This window comes from Oreochromis niloticus, linkage group LG6, assembly GCF_001858045.2.
Source record: "Oreochromis niloticus isolate F11D_XX linkage group LG6, O_niloticus_UMD_NMBU, whole genome shotgun sequence".
Lineage (NCBI taxonomy): Eukaryota > Metazoa > Chordata > Actinopteri > Cichliformes > Cichlidae > Oreochromis > Oreochromis niloticus.
In genome coordinates, this window is record NC_031971.2 from 24,447,329 (window position 1) to 24,473,708 (window position 26,380).

The 26,380-nt window shown below is 38.3% G+C and overlaps 1 protein-coding gene and 1 long non-coding RNA gene across 3 annotated transcripts in view; one reads left to right on the forward strand and one right to left on the reverse strand.

Moving 5' to 3' along the window:
* Positions 1 to 339: 339 nt before the first annotated feature.
* On the reverse strand, positions 340 to 15,234 carry LOC112847094 (uncharacterized). Its single transcript, XR_003220420.1, has 2 exons — positions 15,177 to 15,234; positions 340 to 5,701 (listed from the first exon to the last, which is right to left on the reverse strand). It is a non-coding gene; the product is annotated as an uncharacterized LOC112847094 (long non-coding RNA).
* Positions 15,225 to 26,380, forward strand: part of mast1a (microtubule associated serine/threonine kinase 1a) — a 78,074-nt gene continuing 66,918 nt past the window's right edge. For both annotated transcript variants that reach the window (XM_005469907.3, XM_019359863.2), the window contains exon 1: positions 15,225 to 16,352. In XM_005469907.3, coding sequence (XP_005469964.1) covers positions 16,314 to 16,352 — 39 coding nt within the window. In that variant the 5' untranslated portion in view covers positions 15,225 to 16,313. The remainder of the gene's footprint in view (positions 16,353 to 26,380) is intronic.

Consider the following 26,380-nt stretch of genomic DNA (forward strand, 5'->3'; position numbering starts at 1 on the left):
GAATGAGGGTGGGTTCATTGCTGGATTGCGTTGTAGTCTGTAATGCCAATACTGCCCTCCATTGGTAAAATGAATGAAAAGCATCAACAGAATGTAACAACCACTATTCGAGTTACCAACACAAGAAGAACAATTTATTCATCAAAGTCTGACATCAGTGAAATCTTAAACTTCATCGCAAATCTAAATAACATATTAATTCTGTATACTTTCAGCACACTGTTCAGTAAAAAGTGATGGAAGTGGTCCATTGCAGATTTGGAACACTTCATACTCTGCGCAGTTTTCTGCAGATTGTAGCTCTTAGGTAGCTTTTAGGTTGAGAATAAAACACAGCGCTACTTAAAACAAGTGTCTTTAATTTTAACAAAAAAGCAACATAAATATTGTCACAATAAAACAGCCTTTAATTATGTAAATTAGTAATTCCAAAGAAAAATGTAGTACAGCTCTAAGTATTTTAATACAATCTTTAAATACTTCACAGTAGTTGATAGTTGTTGTTGTTGAATTTCACATGATAATACTACACTGAGTGATTCTGTATCCAGCTCTTGTAGGGAGACGGTGTCTTTTGATATATTATGACTAAATAAAAATGACGGTCCAGGTTTTTTCCTTGAGTCATCAGTCCTAACAGATGGGTTGCCAAGAACAGAAACAACATAAAACAACATGTTACAAAAACTTATGCTAAGCATCTCAAAAATAAAATAGTACATTGCCTTTTTATCACAACCGAGGGGCGGATATTTGGAACTTAATCATCTTTAGCTTTTGTTGTCTTCAGTGTTACATGCTACAGATATGAGGTAGAAGTAGGATGAGGTTTGATGGTATTACTGCATATATTTCTCTTCTTTAAAGCCCGCTCTGTAATCTGTATCAATCCAACAATGTGCATTTAGAGAGCACAGCTGAATTTTGAGATGATCTTCAAATGTTTATATTCCAGAAATCTCAGCCATTCTTTTTCCAGATCTGTCCCACGCTTCATCCTCTTCTAGGCCTTTTCTCCAGGACACTTTATGATGCATCACATTTTACTACAGGACGATGGAAGGCAGCTGGCTAGGAGTTCCAGCTCCCGTCATATGAATATGAAAATATATTCTGGCTAGATTAGCCTAGCTGTTGGCTACGGAGGGAAATCCATTTCTCCACCTTGCTATTTGCTGTTGGGTTTGTTTCTGGACTCCTGGATTCTCTTCCCGCAGTTCATAGCTAAGCTGGAGACAGCAAATGAGGAAAGGATGATGATAGAGCTCCCCACAAAGTGAGATGAAGCTCCTCTGGGGGCTGCTCTCAGAGCTCTCCTGGGGAAAGTTTCTCTGTCAAAGGCTGTGGTGGCAGTCATTGTCTGTGCCACAGGCTCCATGGTTGTGGAGGGTAGTCAGATGTCAGAAAGCTGAATTCCAAGGCAAGTTGGCTGCTGTAGCCTCAGCTGGAGCTGTCTGAATCACTCTGTGCTGCTGATTCCTTTCTTGATCCTTCTATGGTCATTTATAACTTCCCCAGACTCCTCCTAAGTCCTTTGAGGAGCTCGATGTCCTGTTGCGTCAATGGGATTAGTTAGCGGTTGGCCCACGTGTACATATGACTAAGGCAGATCTATTTCAGCTTAGGACTGCGTAATGTAATTCTATTAGACCATCCTGTCTTTGTTCCATAGTGAATAGGCAGCGTTATATATGGGATACAATCTTGCACTTTGTAAACATACAGTTATCAGCCACTTTGTTAGGTATACTTGGTAGACCTACCGTAATTCCTCATGGCACAGACTGAACAAGATGCTGAACATATCATGGATTGTGATAGCATTACGTGGTTGCTACTGATTTATTGGTTTGTCATTCATGATGCAAATCTTCTGTTTCACAACATGCCAGAGGTGAGATCTGGTGACTGAAGTTCAGTTGAGTACAGTGAACTCATTGCGATGCTGAAGGAAGCCAGTTTGAGATGATGTGAGCTTTGTGACATGGCGTGTCTTCATGCTGGAAACAATCATCAGAAGATGGATGGGCTGTGGTCATGGACATGGTCAGTAACAGTAGTCAGACAGGCTGTGGCCTTTAAATGATACTCAGTTGGCACTTAGGAGCCCAAAGTGTGGCAAAAAAATATCCCCCACACCATTGCACTACCACTTTGAACCTGAACCCCCGATAAGGGAGCAGAATATCAGCACTGGCAGAATGTTTCGAAATCTTCTGTTGCCCAGTTTCGGTGAGCCTGTGCGAGTTGTAGTCTAAGTGTCCCGTTCTGAGCTGACAGGAGTTACAGTATGGTCTTCTGCTGCTGTAGCCCATGTATTCGAGGTTTGATGTGTTCTGCATTTAGAGATGCTCTACTGTTGATCTCGGTTGTAACAAGTGGTTATTTGAGCTTTTGTTCCCTGCCTATCAGGTTGCAGCAGTCTGGCCATTTTCTGATCTCTGACATCAGCAAGGCAGAGAACTGCCTCTGTCTTTTTAGATTATAGCATATAAACTGGAGATCATTGTGTGACAAAATCCCAGTAGATAAACCGTTTTTGAAATACTCATACCACTCCATTTGGCACCAACACCAATACAGATGCACATTCAGAAACATTTGATCAATTTTTTTTCTCCCATTCTGATGCTTAGTTTGAACTTAAGCAGATCATTTTGACCATATCGGCATGCCAGTGAGTTACTGCCATGTGTTTGGCTGTTTAGATATTTTCATTTATGAGCAGTTGAACAGGTGTGCTTAACATTTTATGACAAAACAAAAAGAAACTATATCACCTTACCCTCCAAATATTTCTTTTGATTTTTAAATCAAACTTTAAATACATTCCACATTTAGATTAATTAAAGTCAGAGAAATAAATATGAAAAACAAAACCAGTAAGGCAGATATTCAAAAAGTAAAAAGAAAGAAAAGAAGACATGAGGTGAAGCAGACTAGAACCTACAAAGATTTTGTGAGTCACTGAGGACCATCAAAGAGGACTGTTGTGTTTTGTTTTTTTCCTGACCACATAACGTCTGCCCCCTTCGTTAAGAAAGCTGAGCTGTTGACTGAAAAGGATCAGTGGAAGATCCAGGCTGATTTGCAGGCAAGAGTACATCAGCTTAGGAAACTGAGCAGGACACATACACACATCAACCTAAAAGTTATATTTAACATTCTGTAAATACATTTTCCAAATACTTTTTTAAAATTAAATATCTGCAGCTATAAGTATCACTCAATGTCGATTATTATGTTGATACATTACATTTTAAATAATCTGTTCTCATTTAACCCCAGCATGTTACTGAAATGCTCCAAAGCCCACATAATTTTTCATCTTTCTTCTTTTTCTATATGATTTATATTGCAAATACTCTTACATTTTATTACACTCAGTGACGCTAAAAGGACTTTTGTGGTTTTTGTCATTGACTTTTGCTCAAACAAATCAAGAAAGATTTTTCTGAGGGGATTTTAAAACTATTTTTCAACATTTTATGCATTAAACAGTACACTGATAATCAGGCCCAAATGTATTATTTTTGTTTATGCCACAATTCCTAACGCTATTAATATATTTAGTTTGTGATTGAACTGATATCATTGATCATGAGTGAAAACCATATACATGTATACAGCATACAGTGAACTGTACATGTAAAAAAGTAATTTCTGAATTCACTGAGACGTAAGAAAAAGCTTCCACCAAAGGTCAGACTGTACAGTCAGCTTTAATTTGAGCTGGCTTTTAGCACTGAGGAACATATCCTGTCTTGACCCAGGCACAAGGGGTCAGCAGGTCTCTAAATCTCTCATTACGCGAAGTCCTAGTTTCTTTAGTTCATCTCTTTAATTGTTTAATTGGATTGCACTGGTTCTTTTCCACTACTAGCACAGAAAGCTTTCATGAATTAATCTTTGGTGGTGGAGCAGTTGTAGTTGTGTGAGACAAGAAAATCACACTGCATAATATTGTCTAAAAATAGGAGTTATTTATATAACTAATCACAAATCAGACACTCCCTCTGCTGCTCTCTGACCCGTTAAATGTCAGACTGAACTTAACAAGGTCTGTAATAGGGATGCATGACCTAAAGTCATGTGAATAAGAGGACCCTGCTTCAGTCCTCCTAAGGTTTTACATACCAGGACATAATAAAAAAAATCAGGTCATATGGTCATTACCAGGTTCTAAAATTATTTAATGCAACCCCAGATGAACAGCAACACATGACATATTACACTGTGTCATTATTTAACGAAAGCTAAGCCAAAATGCAGAAACAGCATGAATCACTCCATGATTCATGATTGGCCCACACTTCTTTACAGTGTTGCTTCAGTTCCTTGAGGTTTGTGCTCATTTGTTCATGCACATTTCTATCACAACCTTTCAGTCAGGTTGAGGTCTGGACTTTGACTGGGTTCTTGCCATTCTGTTGTAGATGTGCTGGATCATTGTCCTGTTGTATGATCCAATTTGGTCCAAGCTTTAATTGACAGATGCCCTCACCCTGCCAAACAAGCCATGCATGTTCAGTGTTTTTCTAATTGTACTTTCATGAAATTTAATATGCTAACTCTTGTTTTATTGCAGTTTATTTGAGTATTGCACAGTCTGACCTTGGGGGACCTCCAGTCATGGGAAGATTTTTGATCTTAAAAATAAAAAAGTGCTTGGTCTTATAACTCTTTACTTGCCAACCCTTTACTGCCAAAATTTAAATTAAATAAATAATAACACCGTGTAATATGCTTAGGTTCTGTTCATCTGAGGTTGTGTTTAAATCAGGTGATGTAAGGTGATGGATGGATGGATATGTAAAACCTTAGAATTGGGTGTACTTTCTTTTCACTGTAAGCATCCAAGCAACATTTACTTAATAAGGTTATCACTCGCAGTATCTTCAGAATGAAAGATCTGTTGCTATGGCATGAAAAACTGTGCTGTAATTAAGAGAAATGTGAAGGAGGCCATTCACATTGTTGACATTTCTACAAAAATGTCAACAATGTGAATTTCAATTTGTGATTTAAAAAGGGTTGCCCTTCAAAACAAATCTCTCTTCTTTGTGATTTCGCATTTTCAATGTGATGCAAAAAGCTGCTCGATCCAATGAAGTTGTATTTAACCAGTCAAGATAATATTACTGATTTTGTTTTATTTAATATCAAAGACAGTCTGCACCATCTTATTAAAAAATATCAGATGGCTAAATGTTTTGTAAATGCCATCATCTGTGTCAAGTGACCTTTGAGGATTTCTTCATTAAACTGCAGAAACGTCTGCCTGACATTTCATGTTCGCCTTCTTCTGCCTAAAGATTTAAAGACAATTCAGCAGATAAGCCACGGCTTTATTTTTAATTTATATTCATATAGCCGTCATTTTGTATTTGCTGAAGGTCACTGCTGTATATTCCCACAGCTTTGAACGTAGTTTGATCTCAAGCTGCTTCTTCTCTGTGGGTCAGCAGTATGAACTCCCGCCGTGCTTTGCTGAACCTCCACAGACACCGCTGGTCCTAAAATTCAGATAAATTATTTTCTGTGGGGCTGTCTCAAGAGGCCTGACATTTCACTTGGCCTATTCACCATAGGCCAGCTAGTTTTGCTTGAAATAGCCGATCCTGTCCACATGGTGTCTCTGTTGCCCCACACTGGTATCTGGACTGTAAGCTTCCCCACATCTATGAAAGAGAGCTGTTTTCTGTGAAGAGAAAGAGGTTATGACCCTGACATGAACTCACCAGTTACTTTATAAGATACACCCGTGAAGTCAATACAACAGATTGGCCATGATAAAATCAAAAAGTGATCTTTTTTATTTTCATGTTTATTATTTAGGCCATGCACTGAAGTGAATTAAAGGTGTTCCTAATACTTGGCTGCTGTTTTGCAGTTTTTAGGGCAACTCAAAATCCATTAAACCACAATCACCCATTATGACCTCAATAGCAAACAAGATTTTTACCTTTTTGATGATCTCAGCGACAAGTGAAAAATAAATAGTTCATTAAAGTTATGGCAGAGTGCACTGTATTTCCCAGGTTTACCCAATACGGTAGTTTAAGTGTAATTTCAATTTGCTAAACGGTACTATATGATTAACAAAAGGATCAACCAAAATGAGTTGAATCCAAGTGTTTTTTCACTTGAACTCTCAGTATGAGGTCCAAAGAAATGTTGATGCAACTGAAGGAGGTCATCGTTAGGCTGAAATAAACAAAATAAATTATTCAGAGAGAGTAAAATCGACAGGAGTGTCCAAATCAGAAAAAGAATGACTTAAAATAAATTCTCTGGTCAGCTCAGAAACATGAAAGGACCTCAAAGGGGATGGAAGAAAAATAAAAAGTATGATGACATCATTATTATTATCATTATTTCCATGGTTAAGAAAAACAGCTTCACAACAGAATACTCTCGAGGAGGCACATCATGGTCAGAGTCTACATAAACAGAAATACAGAGGGGTTACAGCAAGGTGCAGACCAATCCACCTGGTGCATAACACAATGGTGGAGGTAATAATAATAAAGAAATCTGTACTGCTATTCTTTCAGCTAAACGAGTAAAAGATGACCTGATTTCCAGTTACAGATGTTAAAGATGGCACACTGCATTAATATTTTAAGCAGGATTACTTTTTTATGTCCATCTTTTGCAGTTTTAAAAAACTTTGGGAGCCCTGCATGGTCAGTGCTTAGTAACATCTTTGTAAAATGTCAGGGTAAATGATGGCTTTTTGAAGCACGCTTCTGTTCCTTTATAGGAGATATTTCAGCTTTGTTGCTGCTAAACTCTTCCACATGTGAGAGACTGTGTAGTTGTCTTAAATGTGCTTCTTTTTTGGTGATGTTTATGTCTGAGGACTGTAAAGAAGCTCACTAAATCTTAAGATCGTGTTTGTCAGAGTACTCTGTTATGGAGTGTGTTATGGTCTGTTTAGAATTACTTCTCTGTGGTATAAGCCACCCTCTTGTACTCTAGCTTTTTTACAGACTGGCTGACATTAGAATTTAGAGGTTTAACTAAATCAAGGTTCCCCTACCAGTAAAATGTTCTTGTTTTGGAGACCAAGCTGCTTGATTCACTCCCTTACTTACAGCAGGAAGAATTTTGCATGTCACTGCTAAAAAGCTCGTTTCAAAATTATTTAGGCTTCTTTAGAAGTTGTTTTGCAAGATCTAGGTACTGAATTTTATGGTGAGGACACAGGAGACTCTTCCAGTAAGGTCACAGCTGTGAATGTGTTGTAGACGAGTACGCCAACGCTCCAGTCTGCTGAAGGTTTTTGATTTGCATTTTGTTGCACTCCTAAGGAGGAGTCCTTCTACAGGTCCTTCTTGTTGTAATCTCTCTCACGAAGTTTCATTTGTCTTCCTGGTGTCAACTTGACCTTACCCTGAGCAAACACCTATCTGAAAACACTTTTCTATCTTCCTTTAGCCTTCGTCTGCTTTGTTGGCTTCAGTTATTTTACTTCTTAGAGTGCTGGGAAGCTGCTTAGGCGTATTAATAAAATATTAATAAGTAGTATTTAAAATGTTTTCAGATACGCATCACCTCACCCTCCCTAGAGATGATTGTGAACACTAAAGCTCCAATAAGATCTTTTTATTAGTTTTATGGGTTATATGAACGTTCAAATCTCATTGGTTGCCCAAATTATTGCATGGTGCTGCTTTCTAAAATTGTACTAAAACAAAGAATTATTGAAATAATGTTTTATTATTATTAACTTTATATCTTCTTACCTCCTATATCCTTCTGTAATGGGCTGATTTAAATGCCAATTAACTTATAAATCTGCACATAACTTCAGTTCATCTTCTTCTCACCTCGCTCAGTTTTCACAGTAATTTGGTGCACAATATTTGGCGTGGCTCTGAATATTGTTGGAATTGTTCTATTTTTTAGAGACAGGGTCCACTTTACCAATTATGTAATCAAGATGCACACAGTATCTCTTTTCTGTTTCTCTTGAAGTCGTTCCTCCTTCTCTTTATTTTGGTAGGTTTATGTATGTATGATGAGGCACCCCCGAGACTGCAGATCGTATGGTGTTTTATTTAAAGACACTCGCTTTCTAGACTAGGCTTTTAGCACAGCTGTAGTCTGTGACCCACTTATACACAGACACTGTTGGCAGTGAAGAGAAGGTGGGAGCTGTACGCGCTGTAAGGAAATGAATAAGGAGGTAGATCTGTAGGATAAAAAGAATAAGTAAGTATTAAAAAAAGAGAACAATGCGAGGAAGTAAAGAGGACTGGGCTGTAAGATGAGTGTTTGGAGATAAAAGATTTTAAAATGTTTGCAAAGTTGATGCTGAGCAAAAGGAATACAGAAATTCTGTCTATATGCAGTCATGTAAAAGAACATTTACCCAGGACTCTATGCAGTCTTGGAAAAACCTAAAGACACCCGTAGTGCTTCTATATGAACTAAAAATGTGGGTAGTACCGAGGTCCTATTAATGAAATGCACTTTATTAACTGATCATCAACAAGTGTGAGTCTCTCCATAAAAGCAGACGTTTTGGCAGTTTGCTGGTCTGGGGCATTCAGAGGTTTGTTAACACAACCCACCAAATTCACCTCAAGGTCATTCTCCACTGCTTAGAGAAATTACAAAATACATAGTAGCAACATTTCAGACCGTACTGGCCTCATTTAGCATGTTAAATGTAAAAGTTCATGACAATAGTATTAGAAAAACACTGAATGAGTATGGCTCGTTTGGAAGGGTTGCCAGGACAAAGCCTCTTTGCTCTAAAAAGAATATGGCAACATGGCTTAGGTTTGTAAAGTTAAGTTGCATTTTAACCAGGGGTGGGGAACTCCAGGCCTCAAGGGCCGGTGTCCTGCAGGTTTTTAGATCAACAGACCTGAATCAAAAGATTAGTTCATTGCCAGGCCTCTGGAGAACTTCAAGTCTTGTTGAGGAGGAAATGTAGTCATTTAAATCAGCTGTGTTGAATCAAGGACACATCTAAAACCTGCAGGACACCGGCCCTTGAGGCTTGGAGTTCCCCCAACCCTGATTTAAACAAACCACAAGACTTCTGCAATGATGTCCATGAGAGAGATGAGACCAAAATGGAGATGTTTGCCCATAATGCACGGCTCCAAGTTTCATGGAAACCAAGCACAGCATATCAGCGCAATGATGGTGGAGGGGTGATGACCTTGCAGTCATTGAGTTGCCTCAGTGAAGCCATCTGTCTGATAGCCAAAGCCTGGCTGAAATTAGGTCATGCAAGAGGACAATGATCCTAAGCACAGCAGCAAATCTACAACAAAAGATGAAAGAATCAAGATGCTGCAATGACCCAGTCAAGGTTGAGACATCAACCTCTTTGAAATAGTGTGGTGGGACCTTAAGAGAGCCATGCATAAACAAATCTCAGCAAACCTCTATGACATGACTGAGCATTGTAAAGAAGAGTGGGCCAAAATTCCTCCACAGTGGTGTGAGAGACTGATAAAGTCAGACAGAAAATGATTACTTCAGGTTATTGCCACTGAACATCGTTATACTTGCTGCATGTAGTTTTTCACAGGACTGCAAAGAGTGCTGTAAATATTTTATGCTTCACATGACTGTATATGTAAGCGAATGCCATAAGAAGCCACAAATAAACTATTTTTATGTATATTGTATGTTCTTTTTAATTAAACAATTGAATGTATCATACCAAGATAACTGCAGGTGTGATTTATAACAGTAATAATTGTCACATTATATGTAAGCATGCGTGGTGTACTTGGTGGAAATCAGACTGATTATTTCATCTGTGTTTTACCTCATTTAGTTTCTAAACTCACATTGTAACGCTTTAGCCAATGCTGTCAATGCATCGTCATTTATGGATAATATACGTAATTATTTACCACAGACGGTAAGCACTGCTCATCAATACAAGCATGTATGAATACTGAATGCTACTTAGTAGCAGCCTATCGGCTTTAAATGATTTGTGAGTTTTTGCACTTGTATAAACAAACAAACAAGCTTCTGCAACCTTCTTAAAGCCATCATGGCTCAATGTTTAGAGGGTTTTCCCAAAGAATTATATGAACTCTTACTAATTAATTATTGTGAGTAAATTTTTTAAGTTGAAAAAGACTAGAGACTCATTATCGGGGCTGATTTTAAAGTAGCTGTTTTTGCAGGTCAGACCAAATCCAACATACACACATTGTGCGATATCAAACAGTTGGCTGCTGAACCAGTTAGAGTTAAGAGTTTTGTGGTTTTCTTCTTTCATGTGGGAGTTCTTTGGGGTTTGGTCTGACAGACACAAGCTGTACTTTGAGGAAGTCTCTTTCTGGGATTGTGATTTTTTTTTCTCTGCTTTCATTTTCTTTCTTTTGATTTAGAAAATAATTAGCCGACCAATTACAGATTTACAATGGAGTTCATTGCAGTCTGCGTGTGATAAAACAAGGTACAATATAAAACACCACAACTTACACAAAACACCAAAAGACAATTACTCTATTGGTTTTTCGAATGTTGTATTTATTGTGCAGCTTTTTGACTGGACTGCATTGACATTAACACATTTTTCATGTTTTTTTGGTACACTGTGGTGTAATAATGGTCATTTGGAGAAGAAAAAGCAAATAGCTGATTAATTGGTCAAAAGGGATCTCTGATAGTTTGTAAAACATCCTACTGGGGCTCTCTAATTAATCAATCTACTGTATACTCCTTGTATATAAATATGATTTATGACTCGTTCGTTCCCAGTAACAGCAGTATGCTACAGTTTGTCTCCACACACACACACACGCACAGAGGATTTGAATGCAGGGGGAACCACTTGCAGTCTATGAAGAGATGTGAGCTGACATAGCTCTTGTGGCAGGCTTAACATGATGGGAAATGGGATCCCAAAAGCGGCAGGCATACTCCAAAACCCAGCCCCGCCAAGCTTTTGGCTGCTGAAAGCTGACCCAGTGCGACCTCCCTCAGGGCATCCTTTGAAAAAGTGTGATATCATTTTGGGGGGCTTTTGCACAGAGTAACAGAAAAAAAGGTATTTGCCTGTGAAACTTCACCATTTCTGAGCTCTGCCACTGCCACCTCCTCCCCCTGTTCAGACCTCGCAGCATTTAATGAACAAAAAGATGTAAAATTCATGTGCCCTCATTCATTATTGAATAATAATACGGAACAAAAAGCAGCATCAGCTAAATGCGTTGGAGAAGTCAGACAAGCTGATAACTGGGTCACTACCTAAAACCTATAATTTTTCACCTTCTGACATGCTGATGACCATATTTGTCAGATATGGTTTGTAAAGCCTCCTGTTGATAAGGCCAGTGTCAACTTGATTGGATTTATGGTCAATATGTAGAGCACTATGTTACATCTAACAGAGATTTTTAAAGTTAAACCTGAACTTAAACCTTTTGTATTAATGAAATCTCATTGATTAATTGAATGAAAACATAAACTTAAAAACATTGTGGACACACAGAGCAATACTTCAATAAAAAAGAATAATCACAAATGCTATTAGAAACAGAGGCTTTTAAAGGGGTGAGTATCTGGGTCTGAGTTGTTGCTCATTTCAGTAGATGTCAGAAGCCATTGTGAAAAAGGTTCAACAAGAATGGATTGAAAGCTGTTCTAAAATTATTTCTAAAGCACAGGGCTGCCCTGCACAGCCTAATACTGATCAAATCCCCTTGAAGCAATATGGTTACCGCACCATGTTCTCATTTTTTTAAGCTTAAAAACATCAGGAATTATTTTTGCTTGTGTGTACAGTTTTGTTTGTAATATGTGGTTTTAACAGCAGTGTTGTAAAAAGTAGAAGGTTTTGTTCTATATTAGAGGACATTGATTTATTTTTTAAAAATCCATTCAATATGCTAACCACTTATCTAACGAGGTATCAGGGATAGGGGTTGGGGCCTGTCCCAGCAGATATAGGACAAAAAGAAAGGTACACTCTAGCCACACACACCATACACTATACACGCATGTCCATATACTCATCTTCAATTCAGAGGCACCAATCAATGTAGTATCGCCTTACACGTGAATGACCTCCAGTTCAACACTGGGAGAAGCTGTGCTCCTTGTGCCGATCCCCAAGGAAGGGTTGCGTCATGTAACATCTGTGCCAAATCAAACATGCGGATCCAACCACTGTGGCAACTACTCAGGAAATATGTCTTTGGACTCTGGGCCCATCCAGATTCTTTACAGAAAGCCCCCCTTTAAAGTATCAGGTTTTAGCGGGGCACAACAGCATCTCTAAAACACGGTGGAGGCTCTGTTATCATTTGGGGCTGCATTGCAGCCAGTGGTGTTGGTCACACTTGTTGGAATTATGAACTCAGATTTTGATCCACCATAGAGGAAATATCATAAGCATTTTCTACATGACAATGTTCCCAAACACAAAGGCAATGCACTACAAACATACCTGGATAGAAAAGCATCAGACATGGATTGGCCTCCCCAGTGCCCGGAGCTTAATGTTACTGAAACAGTGAGATCATCTTGATAGAGAACAAATCAAAAGGCATCCAATGTTCAAAAAAGGGCCACGGTCCCCCGATGGGCCTCAAAGGTACTGCAGTGGGGCCACAGTAATAACAAAGATTCAGTTTGAAATTAATCAAACATAGCTGGTATAGGCCCCGTGGCCCTAAACCTCATCTTTGGGACTTAAAGAAAACACAAGAAAGCTTGCCTAATAGAGTTCAGGCTGTGCTGAAGAATAAAGCTGGACATACCAAATATTGACTTTAAAGCTTGTTAGAACTGTACAAGCTCTGGTTTTGCCTTATATTCTGTATTTCCATTTTTATTTGCACAGTCATGTTTGAATAAATCCCTGTAGCCATTTCCCATTTTCCTAGCAAAGTATAAAGAAATAAAGGGTGACTTTTGCACAGTGTACATTAGAAGAGGGCATTTTTCTCCTTATGTCTTCAAAGTAAGACTGAAGCTTTGGTGGTGGTGTATTTGGGGAGTTGACGTTGAACTCAGAATTATCTGTCAGCACTAAATCCCGCAGTGAGAGGGAGTAAAGCTTGCCAGCTCCGTCTGCTCAGAGAGACGGGGATCATTTAGGCCACAATGCTAAAAACCATTAAAGTCCCCCTCCTGTCTCCCCCTCTCCTGAAGCTGGAGCTAGACCAGCTGCCCGGCCTCCTGTGTGTTTTTCCCTCTCCACATTGATCCTTCTCACAAGCCACCTTTGACCAACATTTCTGTCTTTCTTTCTTGTGACAATGTTTAACAGTATAATATCATTCAGACACATTGTGGGAACACTGTGATGGACTTTGCCCCTAAATGTTACAGCGCAGTCAGTGATTACTACTGTGTAGTGATTTTTCTTTAGCATTGATTTGGATGTGCATTCCTTTTATTGACTATGCATTCACATCTGTCTTCAGGCTCAGCAGGGAATAACATGGTTCACTTGATTTGGATAATATCAGAACAGAACGCACACAGTTTCCCTTAATATGCCAGCATCCCAAAAGGCCTTTGTCTTTAAAACCACAGCAGTGGAAATTTCTCATGTTCATTCATTAGCATGTGGATCAGGGATGCAAGTAACTCAAGGGTGAGGAGCTGTGAAATGTTATGTGCCAATGAATCCCATGTGTGACAGGTGTGAATGTTGAATAATGCATAATACTTGATGCCATTTTTCATAGGAATAACAATAGAAAGCATGACAGGAGGCGGCTGGAAGACGCCACTTATGAACAACAATGTTAAATCTTAAACTTGGAGGTAACTTAATAACCCTGAATGCAAACATTAAGGGAGGATTTTTTTTAATTTATTTTAGGTAGGAGTTCAGATTTCAACGAACTGTCATGTAGGGTGTGTCCCTAAAAATCCACAATATAAAATCAAACAAATGTCCCTTCTGATCTTCAACTTCAACTAGAGTAGAGGCGTCAAATACAAGAAGATTCAAATCTGAACCTCTAGACTTCTTTGGAAAATGTGAGGGCATTCATTTTAGACTTTCGAGTATTTTCATAAATGTTAAAGCTTTTCCTGCTGACAAAGACCTTCCCCCACAATCATTCATACCACACTCAAGTAATGCATGAATCAATAAATAATAAAATGACAGGAAAAACCCTGCTTTTTCATTATCTACTATAGAAATGGGGACATGGTAAAAATAAATACATAAATTAATTAAATAAGACAATTTCTGTAAATTAACAACATTCTGCTTTATAATTACACTAGTGAACATTTTTTTCTGTTATTTTTCACACATTTATTTCCTACAATTTAAGCTCAAAGAGCCTTAATGATAGCTTTCTTTCATTAGCTGCAGCAGCATTTCTTTATCATGTAGAAAAACTGAGGTATACTGTTCAAATTAAACTTATTTTTCTTACATTGAGATATTGTAGGGATTAAATGTCCAGTTAAACTTCTATACACTGACAGAATGGAGAGTTTCACTGGTCCAACGCACTTGAGACCCTACAAAGTGGGCTGTATGTGGCCCCCGATGTAAAATGACTTTGACATCCTTGCTCTACAGGCCCTTAAAATTACATAGGGGTTTTAATAAGGTGCTTTACATTGTGAGGTCAAGACCCTACAATAATGCAAAGAAAACAGAGAAAACTCCCAACAATCATATATCCACCTGTGAGCAAACGCTTTGGTGATAATGGGAAGGAAAAACTCTTTTTTAACAGGAAGAAATGACATGACTCATGAAATGATTGTAGTTATTGTAAAATAAAAGAAAACAGCTCAGGTTTCAGATTTACTTTCATTTAGTGACCCTTGGGATACCAGTTATGGTGCTAAATAGCAGCTGGTAATTGAGATATACCAAGATAGTCCTCTACCACAACCACTGCATTTAGTTTAATACTTTTAATATATATAAGAGTTGAAATAACAGGTTGAGCACTCAATGAGTTGTTCAGTTTATAGAAATATTCTACAGCTATTTATAGAACAACACCAGGGGCCAGTAAATGAAGAAACAGGTACACTATGTCCCCCAGCTTCACTCTACAAGCCTTTCCTCTTTAAAAAAAAAAAAAAAAAATCGTGTCTCCACTTTCCTCCTGCTCAGTTCCTACCTAAAACCCCCTGCTATTATCAGAATAAGGAACAGAAAATCGCACATCTCAGCCGGCACAGCTAGTCTTTCTCACCGTCTCCGGTCGCTGAGGGGTTAAACGTCGCTTGGTAGTAGGAAGTGGGTGGCTGGAGCCGAGGATGGAGCAAAGACTGTGAAGCAAACACAAATCATTTCTTCACAGGAAAAGCAGTGCTACACCCGAGAAGAACAGAGTAAACACATCGAATACCCGAAGACGGACAAATCTGTGTCCTAGAGGACGAAAACGAGAAGCGATCAACCTGGTTTCGATGCCGCTGTGTTTGCATGTTTCACCAGATGGACGGGTAGAGGCGCTTCTCATTCATCGTGCCTTTTCTCCTTTCTTTTCTTTGTGGGGTTTTTTTTTAATGCACATATTCCCTGACGTGGATGTGTGATAAGATCGAGATCTGTGGTAGTGATGTGCAGTATGCATGCAGTGAACTCTGTGTACCTGCACGCAGCACATAGATGTATGTGGCTTGGCTGCTTGAGGACTTCTTTACTGGGTTTTTAAACCAACGGAGGATCATCGCGACAGAAGCATCTAAAATGGTGATCTAATTTAATTTTAGTGAAAATGTTTTTTGTCTTGGGCCGTGGATCACCGGCTGTTCGGGAGTGAAGATGGGCGCAAACTTTGTTTTATCTAATCTTCGCCTCGATAAGCCTCGGTGTGACAGTCTGAGGGGTTTCTTCTCTATCTCCCAGCTGGACTTAAGTTCATGCGGAGCACGCTGATCCCACCGTGAAGCCTCTTGCTTATTCAGCACTTCGCAGAGGAGCCTAGTCAGTACTCTCTGTCAGTCTCAGCCAGCATGGGATGTCGGCTGGGGTCGAGCACAGGAGCGGCACTTTTTATATTTTGGTCAAACCCCGGTGTAGTTTTTTGCTTGTAGCACGTGACGGTAAACGTATATGCGTATTTATATATAGGATTTATGGTATTTCTCATACTGACCTTAACAGGGCCGCCTAATCTCCGGAACATCATCTGCTTTTCTCTGAAAAGTGATGTTGACACCTACCGACACTCCGTCGGGCGTTTCGGCTTATTAGCGTTCAATTATCACGTCTTGCTGGCTCGCTGAAAGCCACGCGAGAGTGGACCCTCTTCTCGCCCCGTCACCTGGAGACCAGGGAGCCACGAGACCAACCGACAGGTGTGACACCCCCTCCGACACGCGCTATGGATGATTCAGGGATCATCCGAAGACGGAGGCTGCAGGTGAGAACTTTTGGGGTGTTACGCAAATGCAGTCATTACTCGGATAGAATGCGTCATTTCATAATAACAGAAAGTGTTTTCATGGAAATATGGAAGATTTCTTTGGCCAGAAGCTGCTGCATGGTGGTGATTTGTAGATGTAAGATACATTCATGTAACACATATTCCTCTAAATTCGATGCAGTCTAAGTAGTTTTTGTACATATCATTGGATCTACAAATTACAGTTATAAGATCATCATCTTACATTAAATGGTTAACAAGAAGATTACCCACCATACAACCCGTCTTACAATCATTTAACTTGACAGAAAGATGATTAAGATACAAATTGAATAGAACATGAGACAATATTCCCTCTTGTCTGACTCCATTAGATACAGAAAAGGATTCAGATACCTCCATACTCCACTTAACTTGCATAGTTTGATGTGAGTACCAACACTGTAAAATCCTAATTAGATATGCAGGGACCCCTCTGCATTGCAATTTAACAAACTACTTCTGATGTCAAATGTTTTGGAAGCATCTAAAAAGCACATAAAAACTATTGTCTTCTGCCTCTAAAATACAATTCCTTATAAATGTCAGTGTCCTTTTTTTTAAACCAGCTTACATGTATCACAACTGAGAATATGAATGCAATACTTGGCTAATTTGGCACACAGACCCCTGACAAATCATAATGTTGTCATAGTTATTAAAATAGATCATTAATTTCTAGTAGTGGTTACATAAAGTGATAATAAACAGATAAGAATCACAGACAGTATGAAGCTTTCTTTATATGTTGGACATCCATCGTAATCAGTCGTGTTGAATACGGTCTACCGAAAGGAGACTGAGTAGGTTAAATAGGTTGTACTGTTACATTTGCATTATGTAGGTTAGTCACTTTTATTGTGACTGACATGTCAAGGCGCCAGTAAAAGCTTCCTTCCGTGTGGTGGGCGTGTGAAACTAATCAAGTGAGACAGGCAGAGCTCACCATGAGAGCCACTGTTTGCTAGTCTGTCTGAGCTGCCTCTTAAATTAATTTACAGTACGATTAGTTTGCTGAAAACTCTACCAAAAATATCCTTCTGTAGAAGAGTTCCCATCACTTATAAATAGTAATAATAATAGAAAAAATAATAGATGTGAACAATTTCCTGCAATGCTATTCCCTAGATTGTAGTTTGCCTGTGCCCCCACTGTAAGGTCAGGAGGAAAACAAGGCAGTCTGTGGGTATCACAGCCATCCCTGCCATTGTTGAGCTGCACTTCTTGAACTCTATGTTGACATTAAGACCAAGCATCTGATAAAAGTGCAGGAAGCAGTAATGTTTGTGTACTTCCCGAAATGCATTTGTGCGTGATTAACAGGTTGTTATTTACCAGAGTGTAGCCTTTTATTAAAACTAAACTCCCATCAGCTTTTCCCCCCATCTAAATGATTCATGCTGATTACCGTCTAGTTTGACTGCTCGGTCTATAAAACAGAAGAAAAATAATGAAATTACATCCAACATTAATCTCTATTGAGAGAGCTTGATTTGTCTGTTTCAGTATCAAATGACTAACCTGGACTGACCTGAAACCATAAAAGTTTGTGAGTTTTACGCCAAATTTTGATCATTAAAATAGTTGCTTCAATTTTGCATTTTGCTGCAAGTAAGTTGTTTTTACTCTGAACTTATATGTAAACTGTATTTTTAGACTGAAAGATTAGACACCATGTTAAAATATACTGAAACATGGCAATCACAGGTTACCAGCCTCCACCGGTTACATGTAGTATAAAAAGTAGTAAATCTTGACAGTGTCTTTCCTTATTAAACAGGTGTTATTCTTTCAGCTCTGCTCTGAATGAGCTTCTCTGATGAATCCCTATGTGTTAGAGTTGTGTTCTTGCACCTTCTTAACTCTTCACACCAGGAGACTAATCTTGTACATCAAAGAAGTAAAGAGTTCTGGATCAGATATGTAATATAGATATTCTTCTCTGCAAATGAGTACCAGAGCTTGTTAGAGTAGAATTTAGCTCACCTCAATGGCTGCTCTATGCTATAATGATGGTTTGGCAGGTTTCAGTGTGTGAATGAAACACTCAGAAGTCCTTAGTACTGAATTATTTCTTCAGAGGTTAATCATATCGGAATTTTAGCCATGGATCTCAACACTGTCAATAGAAATAGAGAGAGGGTAGACTGGCAGGGGACAAGAGGCAATCTGATGTGCACATTAATGTTATGCACATGCAAATACACAACGAGACAGAGACACACTCCCACACTCTTGTACAATGGACTGTAATCAGGAACACATAACCACATAGAAAGACACAGGTACTTGGTTCGTGTACTTTTTAGTCATGTGGCGTTTAATGTGTAGGTGTGTTTTCTAGTTTTTACAGATTATTTTGATTTAAAAATCATGTCTCCACAAATCATTATTGAGACTAGATTTCCTTATAGGATCATGAAGTTCCCCTAAGGTAGCATAAACCATCGAATTTTAAGGTGAAGACATGTTTTGAAGCCAACAGTTAGTTTTTGTGTGTGCGTGCATAACACACAAATTCTGTATATGTACATACAAAATCGACTCCCACCCTCTGGCCTTATACTCTCCAGTTCCATTGAGAAGTGGTCGATATCCATATCTCAGACAGAGGAGGTCTAAATGCTGAGGATGTGGTGCAGTTGTCAGGCCCATTAGTAGGACTAATGGTGGCCTAACAGCCCTGTGTGCCCTGAGGGAGGAAGACCAACCACCAGCAGCAGGATGGCCTGAAAGGGCTCGAGGCTGGGAGGAGGAGGAGGAGGGGTGGCGGCAGCATAGATTAGAAGAAGGCAGCAGCTGTGGGCTATACTAGACCCCATTTAAGTGCTTGTTACAATATCTGGATCCCTTTACTGCCTAGATCTACTTTCATACCAGAGGGATGGATGACGGAGGAAAAGGACTGAGTGTATATACTGATGACATGTTTGTGTTTAGCACTGATGACTACTTCACTGGTCAACTATGAATGTGGACGCTGAACTAATCTGGGGTAAAACTGAGGTAGCTGAAACGCATAAATAAGTGCAATAATGTTTTAGGTCATCTAATAATGTTTCAAGTCAGTATTATATATATGTTATATAGCACATTTAGGCACAACAGACAGTGAGGTGCTGCACAGCAAGCAAAACTATCATAGGAATAATATTAATGATTTAAGAACAATAAAGAACAATGATTAAACTTTAATAACTGAAAAATAGAGTTAATAATGATAAAAATAATAAAATACGAATAGTCAAAAAGAGGAATTAGGAAAAACTAAGCAATAGTCTGAAGATGAGAAAGCTAATGAGAAGATGTTTGTTTTCAGTTGCCGAGGAAGATGACTTAACCTGAGAAACAAGATGATACCAGGGAGTTTTGGAGCTGTGACTGAGAATGCCTGATCACCTGTACAACCTTATTGGGAATTTGAAATTACAAGAAGTCGACTAAGTGAGCGTCATAGAACATAGCATTGTAAAATTGTGAACTGGAGCGAGACCACAAAAGCACTTACATGTGAGAAGCAACATTTTGAAATCGATCCTGTATGTCACAGGAAGCCAGTGCAATGACTTAAGAATGGCTGCAATATGATCCCACGTCCATGTAGCAGTCAAGAGTCTAACAGCAGCATTTTGAACCGGCTGCATTCATGATATCAGGTTTTGCTCAGTCCAACAGATGAGGAATTGCAGCATTCTAGTCTAGATGTAATAAAAGCATGAATGACTTCCTCGGGATCATTTATAGAAAGAAATAATTTCTTCTTTTTTTTAATTAAAGACTTTAACGCTTGATTTAATTTGTGAGTCAAATTTAAGAAAGGATTCAAAGATAACAACAAGATTTTCTGACGTTTAAGATTTGATGCCAGGGGCTTAAGATCTGATATGTTGGGATGAATCACTAAAATTTTGGCATTCAACAGTTTATTTTTGAATGAATAAAGCATAAACAGAAGTTACAAGGTAAAACATGGAACTTTAACAAAAGTACCTGGTGCCAGGTACTATGAGTCGAGCTGAGTAGGTGCTAGTGGAAAAGGGCTGCTAGACCTCCTGAATGCCCCATTCCAAACACTTACACATGTCCAGCCGTGAGGACCACTGTATATCAAAACCTTCAGAGATAAAAAATACTTTATTAATCCTAAAAATAGGTAAAATACTGTGTTACAGTAGCCCAAACAGCTTATATCAATAAAAAAAACAACAACAATGTTACAGACCAAAATAGGTCAGAAAGGTTAAAAAATAAAACTAAAGAAAAAGCTTGGTTAAACTGAAAATAACAGAATATACAAAAAAAGTAAAGGCTTCAAAAAATTTAAATCTTAATATGATTCAATTAAATTAAAAAAAACGATTGCATTGTAGTATGAGGTGGAAAATATTTTCTGTTTTTCATCCTAGTGCCAGCGAAGCTGAAACAGATGTTAGATGTATTATTAAAAACATGTATTAAATATGCATCAATTATACATGGCCTGTTGTAATTATGTTGGTGCCAAAGGAGGAAGTGAGGTGATGTTATGACGGAGTGACAGCGAAGTCTGTAACAACAGGAGATCCAAAAACACCAGAACTCAGTACAGTTTTCCAACCAAAGATGATTTCCTTTATAAATGCTCATAAATATTAGCTAACTAGTTATTTGTTACCATAGTAATGATTGCTTTACCTTCACAAAGTCATCATTTAAACTCAAACCCATGAAATTGTATATTTATTTCTGAAGGGCCACAAAACTGATGTTTTCACATCAATAGGTACATCAGACTTTTTTCTTGTTCTGGAGAGCATGGGCAAATTTTATCTTTTAATTTGGAGGGCTTGTTGGACAGAAAACAAGGCAGCATTGAGAGGTGTGCCAACAGAAATCTGTGGCTGGGACATTGCGATGTACCTTTGACACTCGTGTGCTGCAATTTCAACACCAGTTTGTGTGCATGATGGGTGGATATTGATGAAAATATAGGCCCAGCAGATGGAGTGTGTATACTTGACTCTGGTGTGGCTGGCACACCAGACATATTTGGCTAATAGATTAAACATATAAACATGTGAATTTTCATGGTCATAAGTTTGCTGATTGGCTAAACCTGCTGTCATCTATAGTTTAGTAGTCATTTATCTCCACTGGATCCACAGTAATGTTTTATACCACTTCATCTGCTTCACCTGTTTTATCCACCTATCCTCCTCTTCGTGTCCAACCTTCCTTCTGACTGTATCATTTTCATTCTGCAGTTGTCCAGCTGCCACATCGTTATGATGTCACACAGAGAAATAAATCACTGTAAAACACTGACATTCAGTAGATGTTTTGATCTACAGTTTTTTCCATATCCCCTGTTGGTCCTTTCTGTGGTATTTGAACATGCAACAACAGCTTTAGACTGACTTACACTTTTGATGTGAATTTGATATCGTGTTAAATGACAATTACAGACTGTAGCGCTCCAAAGACATTATATCAGTCACACAAAGTCATGCTGTCATGCAACAGAAGCAGTAGCTTCATTAGTAAACACACAATAATAGAAAGTAGATCACCAGCAATCATGACTAACACCCTGAGTTTAGGCACCTTTCCATCCATTTTATTCAACTGTAACTGTAGTCTCTGCTGTGGGAGAAAGCGTATCACTCATATGAGTTGTTTTCATCTGAAGAGAAGGTTATCATATTGTCCGAGCAATTGTACGTGTGTGGAGTACAATATACTTACACTTAACCCATATGGTCAAACACTCACGCACACACACGCACACACAAACAAACACAAATCATGCTGTGTGTCTCATCCCGCTCTCATGTAGGAGTATGGAGTAAGCCACTTACACACACACACACACACACACACACTAGCATAATTTGTCCAATATTTTGTTCTGGGCAGTGTGCCCATTTCCAATATGCTAAGCACGAGGGATAAGAGTGTGATCACTGCAGAAGATCCAGCTCTGTTTGCCAAGTCCTGTCACTCATTGCCATGCCCACTGCTTTGTTCTGCCTCAACACGTCCTTCTGATGTCAGTATTATTCAGAAAAGGGTAGGTTTTGCACTGGGAGAGCAAAGTGTACATCAAAGCAACAAATCTAGGCCACAATATATTTGGGAATACTTTCAAATATTTGAACTACTTTTTGCAGAGCTAGAATTCTCATGCCATAAACCTTTAAAGAAATAAAGTTTTTGCCAGACTTAATTCCCTAAATACATGAAGTAAGAAAAAAATACCAGCTCTTAAGGTTTCAAAATCTGCACATTTCATCGAGATGCTACATTATTTCAGACCTCGGTGTCAAGAGCTCTGAATTGAAGGCTATTAAGAAAAAACTGAAGACTTGCAGACTGTTAAACTGAACAATACACTGTGTGACATTTGCCTTCCAATCTGCTCTGAGTTTTGGCAGTGGAAACAGAACGGAAGTCTCATGACTCTGCCCAGAGGAGCAACATATTAACATTTTTCTTTTCTATGGTTTGCACTTGGCCTTCACTTGGTCCTTGGGTAGATATTAACTGAAAAGCAAAAGCCAAAGAAAAAACATCTGACACTCTGTCTTAACTTCTTAGGCAAACTTGGATAATATTTTAATCTGGGTTGAACTGTCCTGTCTTCACAAAGCATAGCAACTGAGGAGCACGTGATTAATGTGCTGTTACTTGGAGCGCGGAAGCTGTGCATAATACATTAAATGTGCCGGGGAGGTGTTTGTTTGTATCTGTAGATTTCCATTGAATTATAGCTGTAGAAAAATGCTTAACTAATGCTTTTGCATCTATGTAGTGCATGCAGGTTACATCAGAACGTTTTTTTTTAGAAGTTGATGTTTGTGTTAAAATATTTGTATGGAGGCTTGCTTGTTATGTAATGTAACTGCAGTGCCATGAATGGGAACTGGAATTTGTATGTGTCCGAGATCACACTTCTAAATTGTTGCAGTGTGAACATGGACACATTTTTGCATTAGTATAAACACAAAGGCAGAAAATGCTGTTAATAATGAAACATCCCAGAAACACATTGGTCAGTTTATTACGTACATCTTGCTAGTTCCAGGTCGGACCTCCGTTTGCCTTCAGAACTGCCTTAAATCTTCATGGCATAGATTTAACAAGGTGCTGGAAACATTGCTTAGAGATTTTGGTCCATATTGGAATGATTTGGAATTCTCACATTGGCCATCTGATTAATGCAGCAGAAATTGTGACTCATCAGACCTGGCAGCATTTTTCCAGTTCTTTATTGTCCAATACTGGTGAGCTTGTGTGAGCTGTAGCCTCAGTTTCCTGTTCTTAGCTGACAGAAATATCATCCAGTGTGGTCTTCTGCTGCTGTAGCTCATCTGCTCAGATATGGTCTTCTCCATACCTGAGTTATAACGAGTATTTATTCAAGTTACTTTTGGCTTTCTATCAGCTTGAAGCAGTCAAAACTGCCTTCAATTGATATTTTCTCATTTTGCTCCATTTTCTGTAAACATTAGAGATGGCTATGTGGAAAAATCCTACAAGATCAACAGTTTCTGAAATATTCTGCACACCCTATCTAGCACTAACAACGATGCTACATTTAATGTCACTTCAATCACCTTTTGTTCTGTTCTGATGAACTTCAGCAAGTTGTCTTGACCATGTCTGCATGACTGGTCACACATGGTCATAAACCATATGACTGATTGATTAAATATTTGTCTTAACAAGCAGTTCAACACATGTACCTAACAAAGTGGCTTGTGAGTGTATAACTGTGAAGACAGAGCATGAGTTTTAATAATGAGCATCAGTGATACTAGCACTGTATTGCTTATGCATCTTCTGAAGGATGATCTTTAATCATTTCAGAAGTGGCCAGCGGTGTCATAAAATGTAAAAAGTGATTTTATTTTGAACATGGTACATTCTGAAGCATTAAAGCGATCCAGCGCAGAGGCTGATCAATAATAATGACGGTGCCTAGAGACAAATACCATAAAGGAGATGAAACAGAGGTCAGATAAACAGCAGCAAACAAGTAACTGTTTTTCTTAAATCAGCTGATCAGTTGTTGTTTTTTTAATTAATGTAACAATTGTTTAGTTATGTGACATTTTTGTGACATTACAATCAGTTCAAAATCTCAAAATTTAATTTTTGGTACAACTTTGTATAGAATAGTTTTACATTTACTTGCACACACCCGGAATCAAAGGAACATCAGCAAATTGTCAGTGTTTTTGTTGTTCTGTATTAATTCATTTACTAAAAATTAACGAAAACACTTGTTCATCAATTGACCAGAACAACAGAAGTACGCATAGATTCAAAAATATGTGTTAACTTTTCATTCAGGCTGTTAGAGACTGAAATAGCACTTTGCTACATCACGTTAAGGATGCACAGTGATTTATTTCTAAGATTGAAATCCTTATTGATTATGAAGGATTGCCATTTTTTGTCTTCTGGCTCAGGTCTGACGTGCGTCAGGAGATTGTGGCTACTGCTGCTATTGATTATTTTTATTGTATATTAATGTGTAGCTTAAATGTACAATTATTAAATTTAATATTTATTTATAGACAATTTTTTTTAGTCTAAACTAGAAAACACCAGAGAAAAGAGAAAAACGTCCATCAAGGTTTGTGTCATTGTCAGAACTTCTTTTCTCTGAACTCAAAACAAAGGAGAAACTTTCTGGAATTAAAGAATCTCAAATCTCTGATGAATGGCTTTTTAATTATGAAGAGTAATGGGTTTTTCAGATAATTACCAATAATCTTTTTAAAATAATTGATCAATTAATCAGTGCAGCACTGTGTCAAATGTGTTTCAGATTTGCATTACTATCATTTTTTTTATATTAAACCTAAGAAATAGTGGAAAAATCTTATATTAGAGCTAAAATTTAGAGAATAATAATAATGATAATAGCTTGTGCCTATATCTTGCTGTGATATGCTTAGTAATAGCCAGTAACATGGCAGCAGTACATACAGTAGCTGTCAACTGAAGAGACAGTGAGAGGGAGCAGGTGTTGGGGTTTGGTCCATTAGCCATCCCTATTGCCCCATATTCACATATCCACACACACTCTCACACACATATACGTGCGCGCACATGCACACACACACACGCACACACACACACACACACACACACACACACAAGACTCCAGTGGGGCGCTCTCTGAGTCACCCTGGCGTAGCTCACTTCCTCTTGATGATGTAGCGTATTAGCATCCCTGAAAAAACTGACCATGATGGATGATGTCACTCCCAGATAAAAGCTGTCTGCCCTCCGCTCTACCTGAAATGCTATTATTAAAGTTGCATATTTTAATATTGAATATAAGTTGTAATGAGTAGTTGTCAAGTTGCACTTTCTTGGCAAGAGTTCAGTGAAGACGTCATGTCTGTTCGGCATGTATGAAGCTTCAGTCTGGATATGATAAGTGTCTCTTATTATAAACACTGAAAACAAGGAAGAACACTGCTCCATACTACCAACGAGAGTGGTAGATTTCCTGTAATGTAATTCTCTGCAAAAAAAAAAAAAAGATTAATTTTGGTCATTTCTAGTATTTTAATGATTTCTTTCAGAGTGGAATGATTGTACAGCATACATCTTTAATGACTTGAAAAAAAAAGAATTGGATGCACAAGCTTAAATCTGTGAGACAGAAATTAAGTTGATTGACCAAAACAAAAGTTGGGATCATCAAAAAGCAAAATATGTCTAACCAAGGAACACAAGTAGGGCGGCCGCAAGTTAAGAATAATCTGCAGGCAAATAATAATGATCATGTAATGAACTGATCATTAGGTGGTTCAGTGAGAAAAAATAAATCTTTTATGAGATTGTAACTTATAAAAGAAAAGACAGAAAACATCCAGAAAGAAAGTGGAAGCTCTTGTACAAAGTTATGGACTCATTAAAAAAAAGATGTGACAAGAACGAAATATGTAGAAGAATGGCTCATGACCCAAAGCACACCACCTCATCTA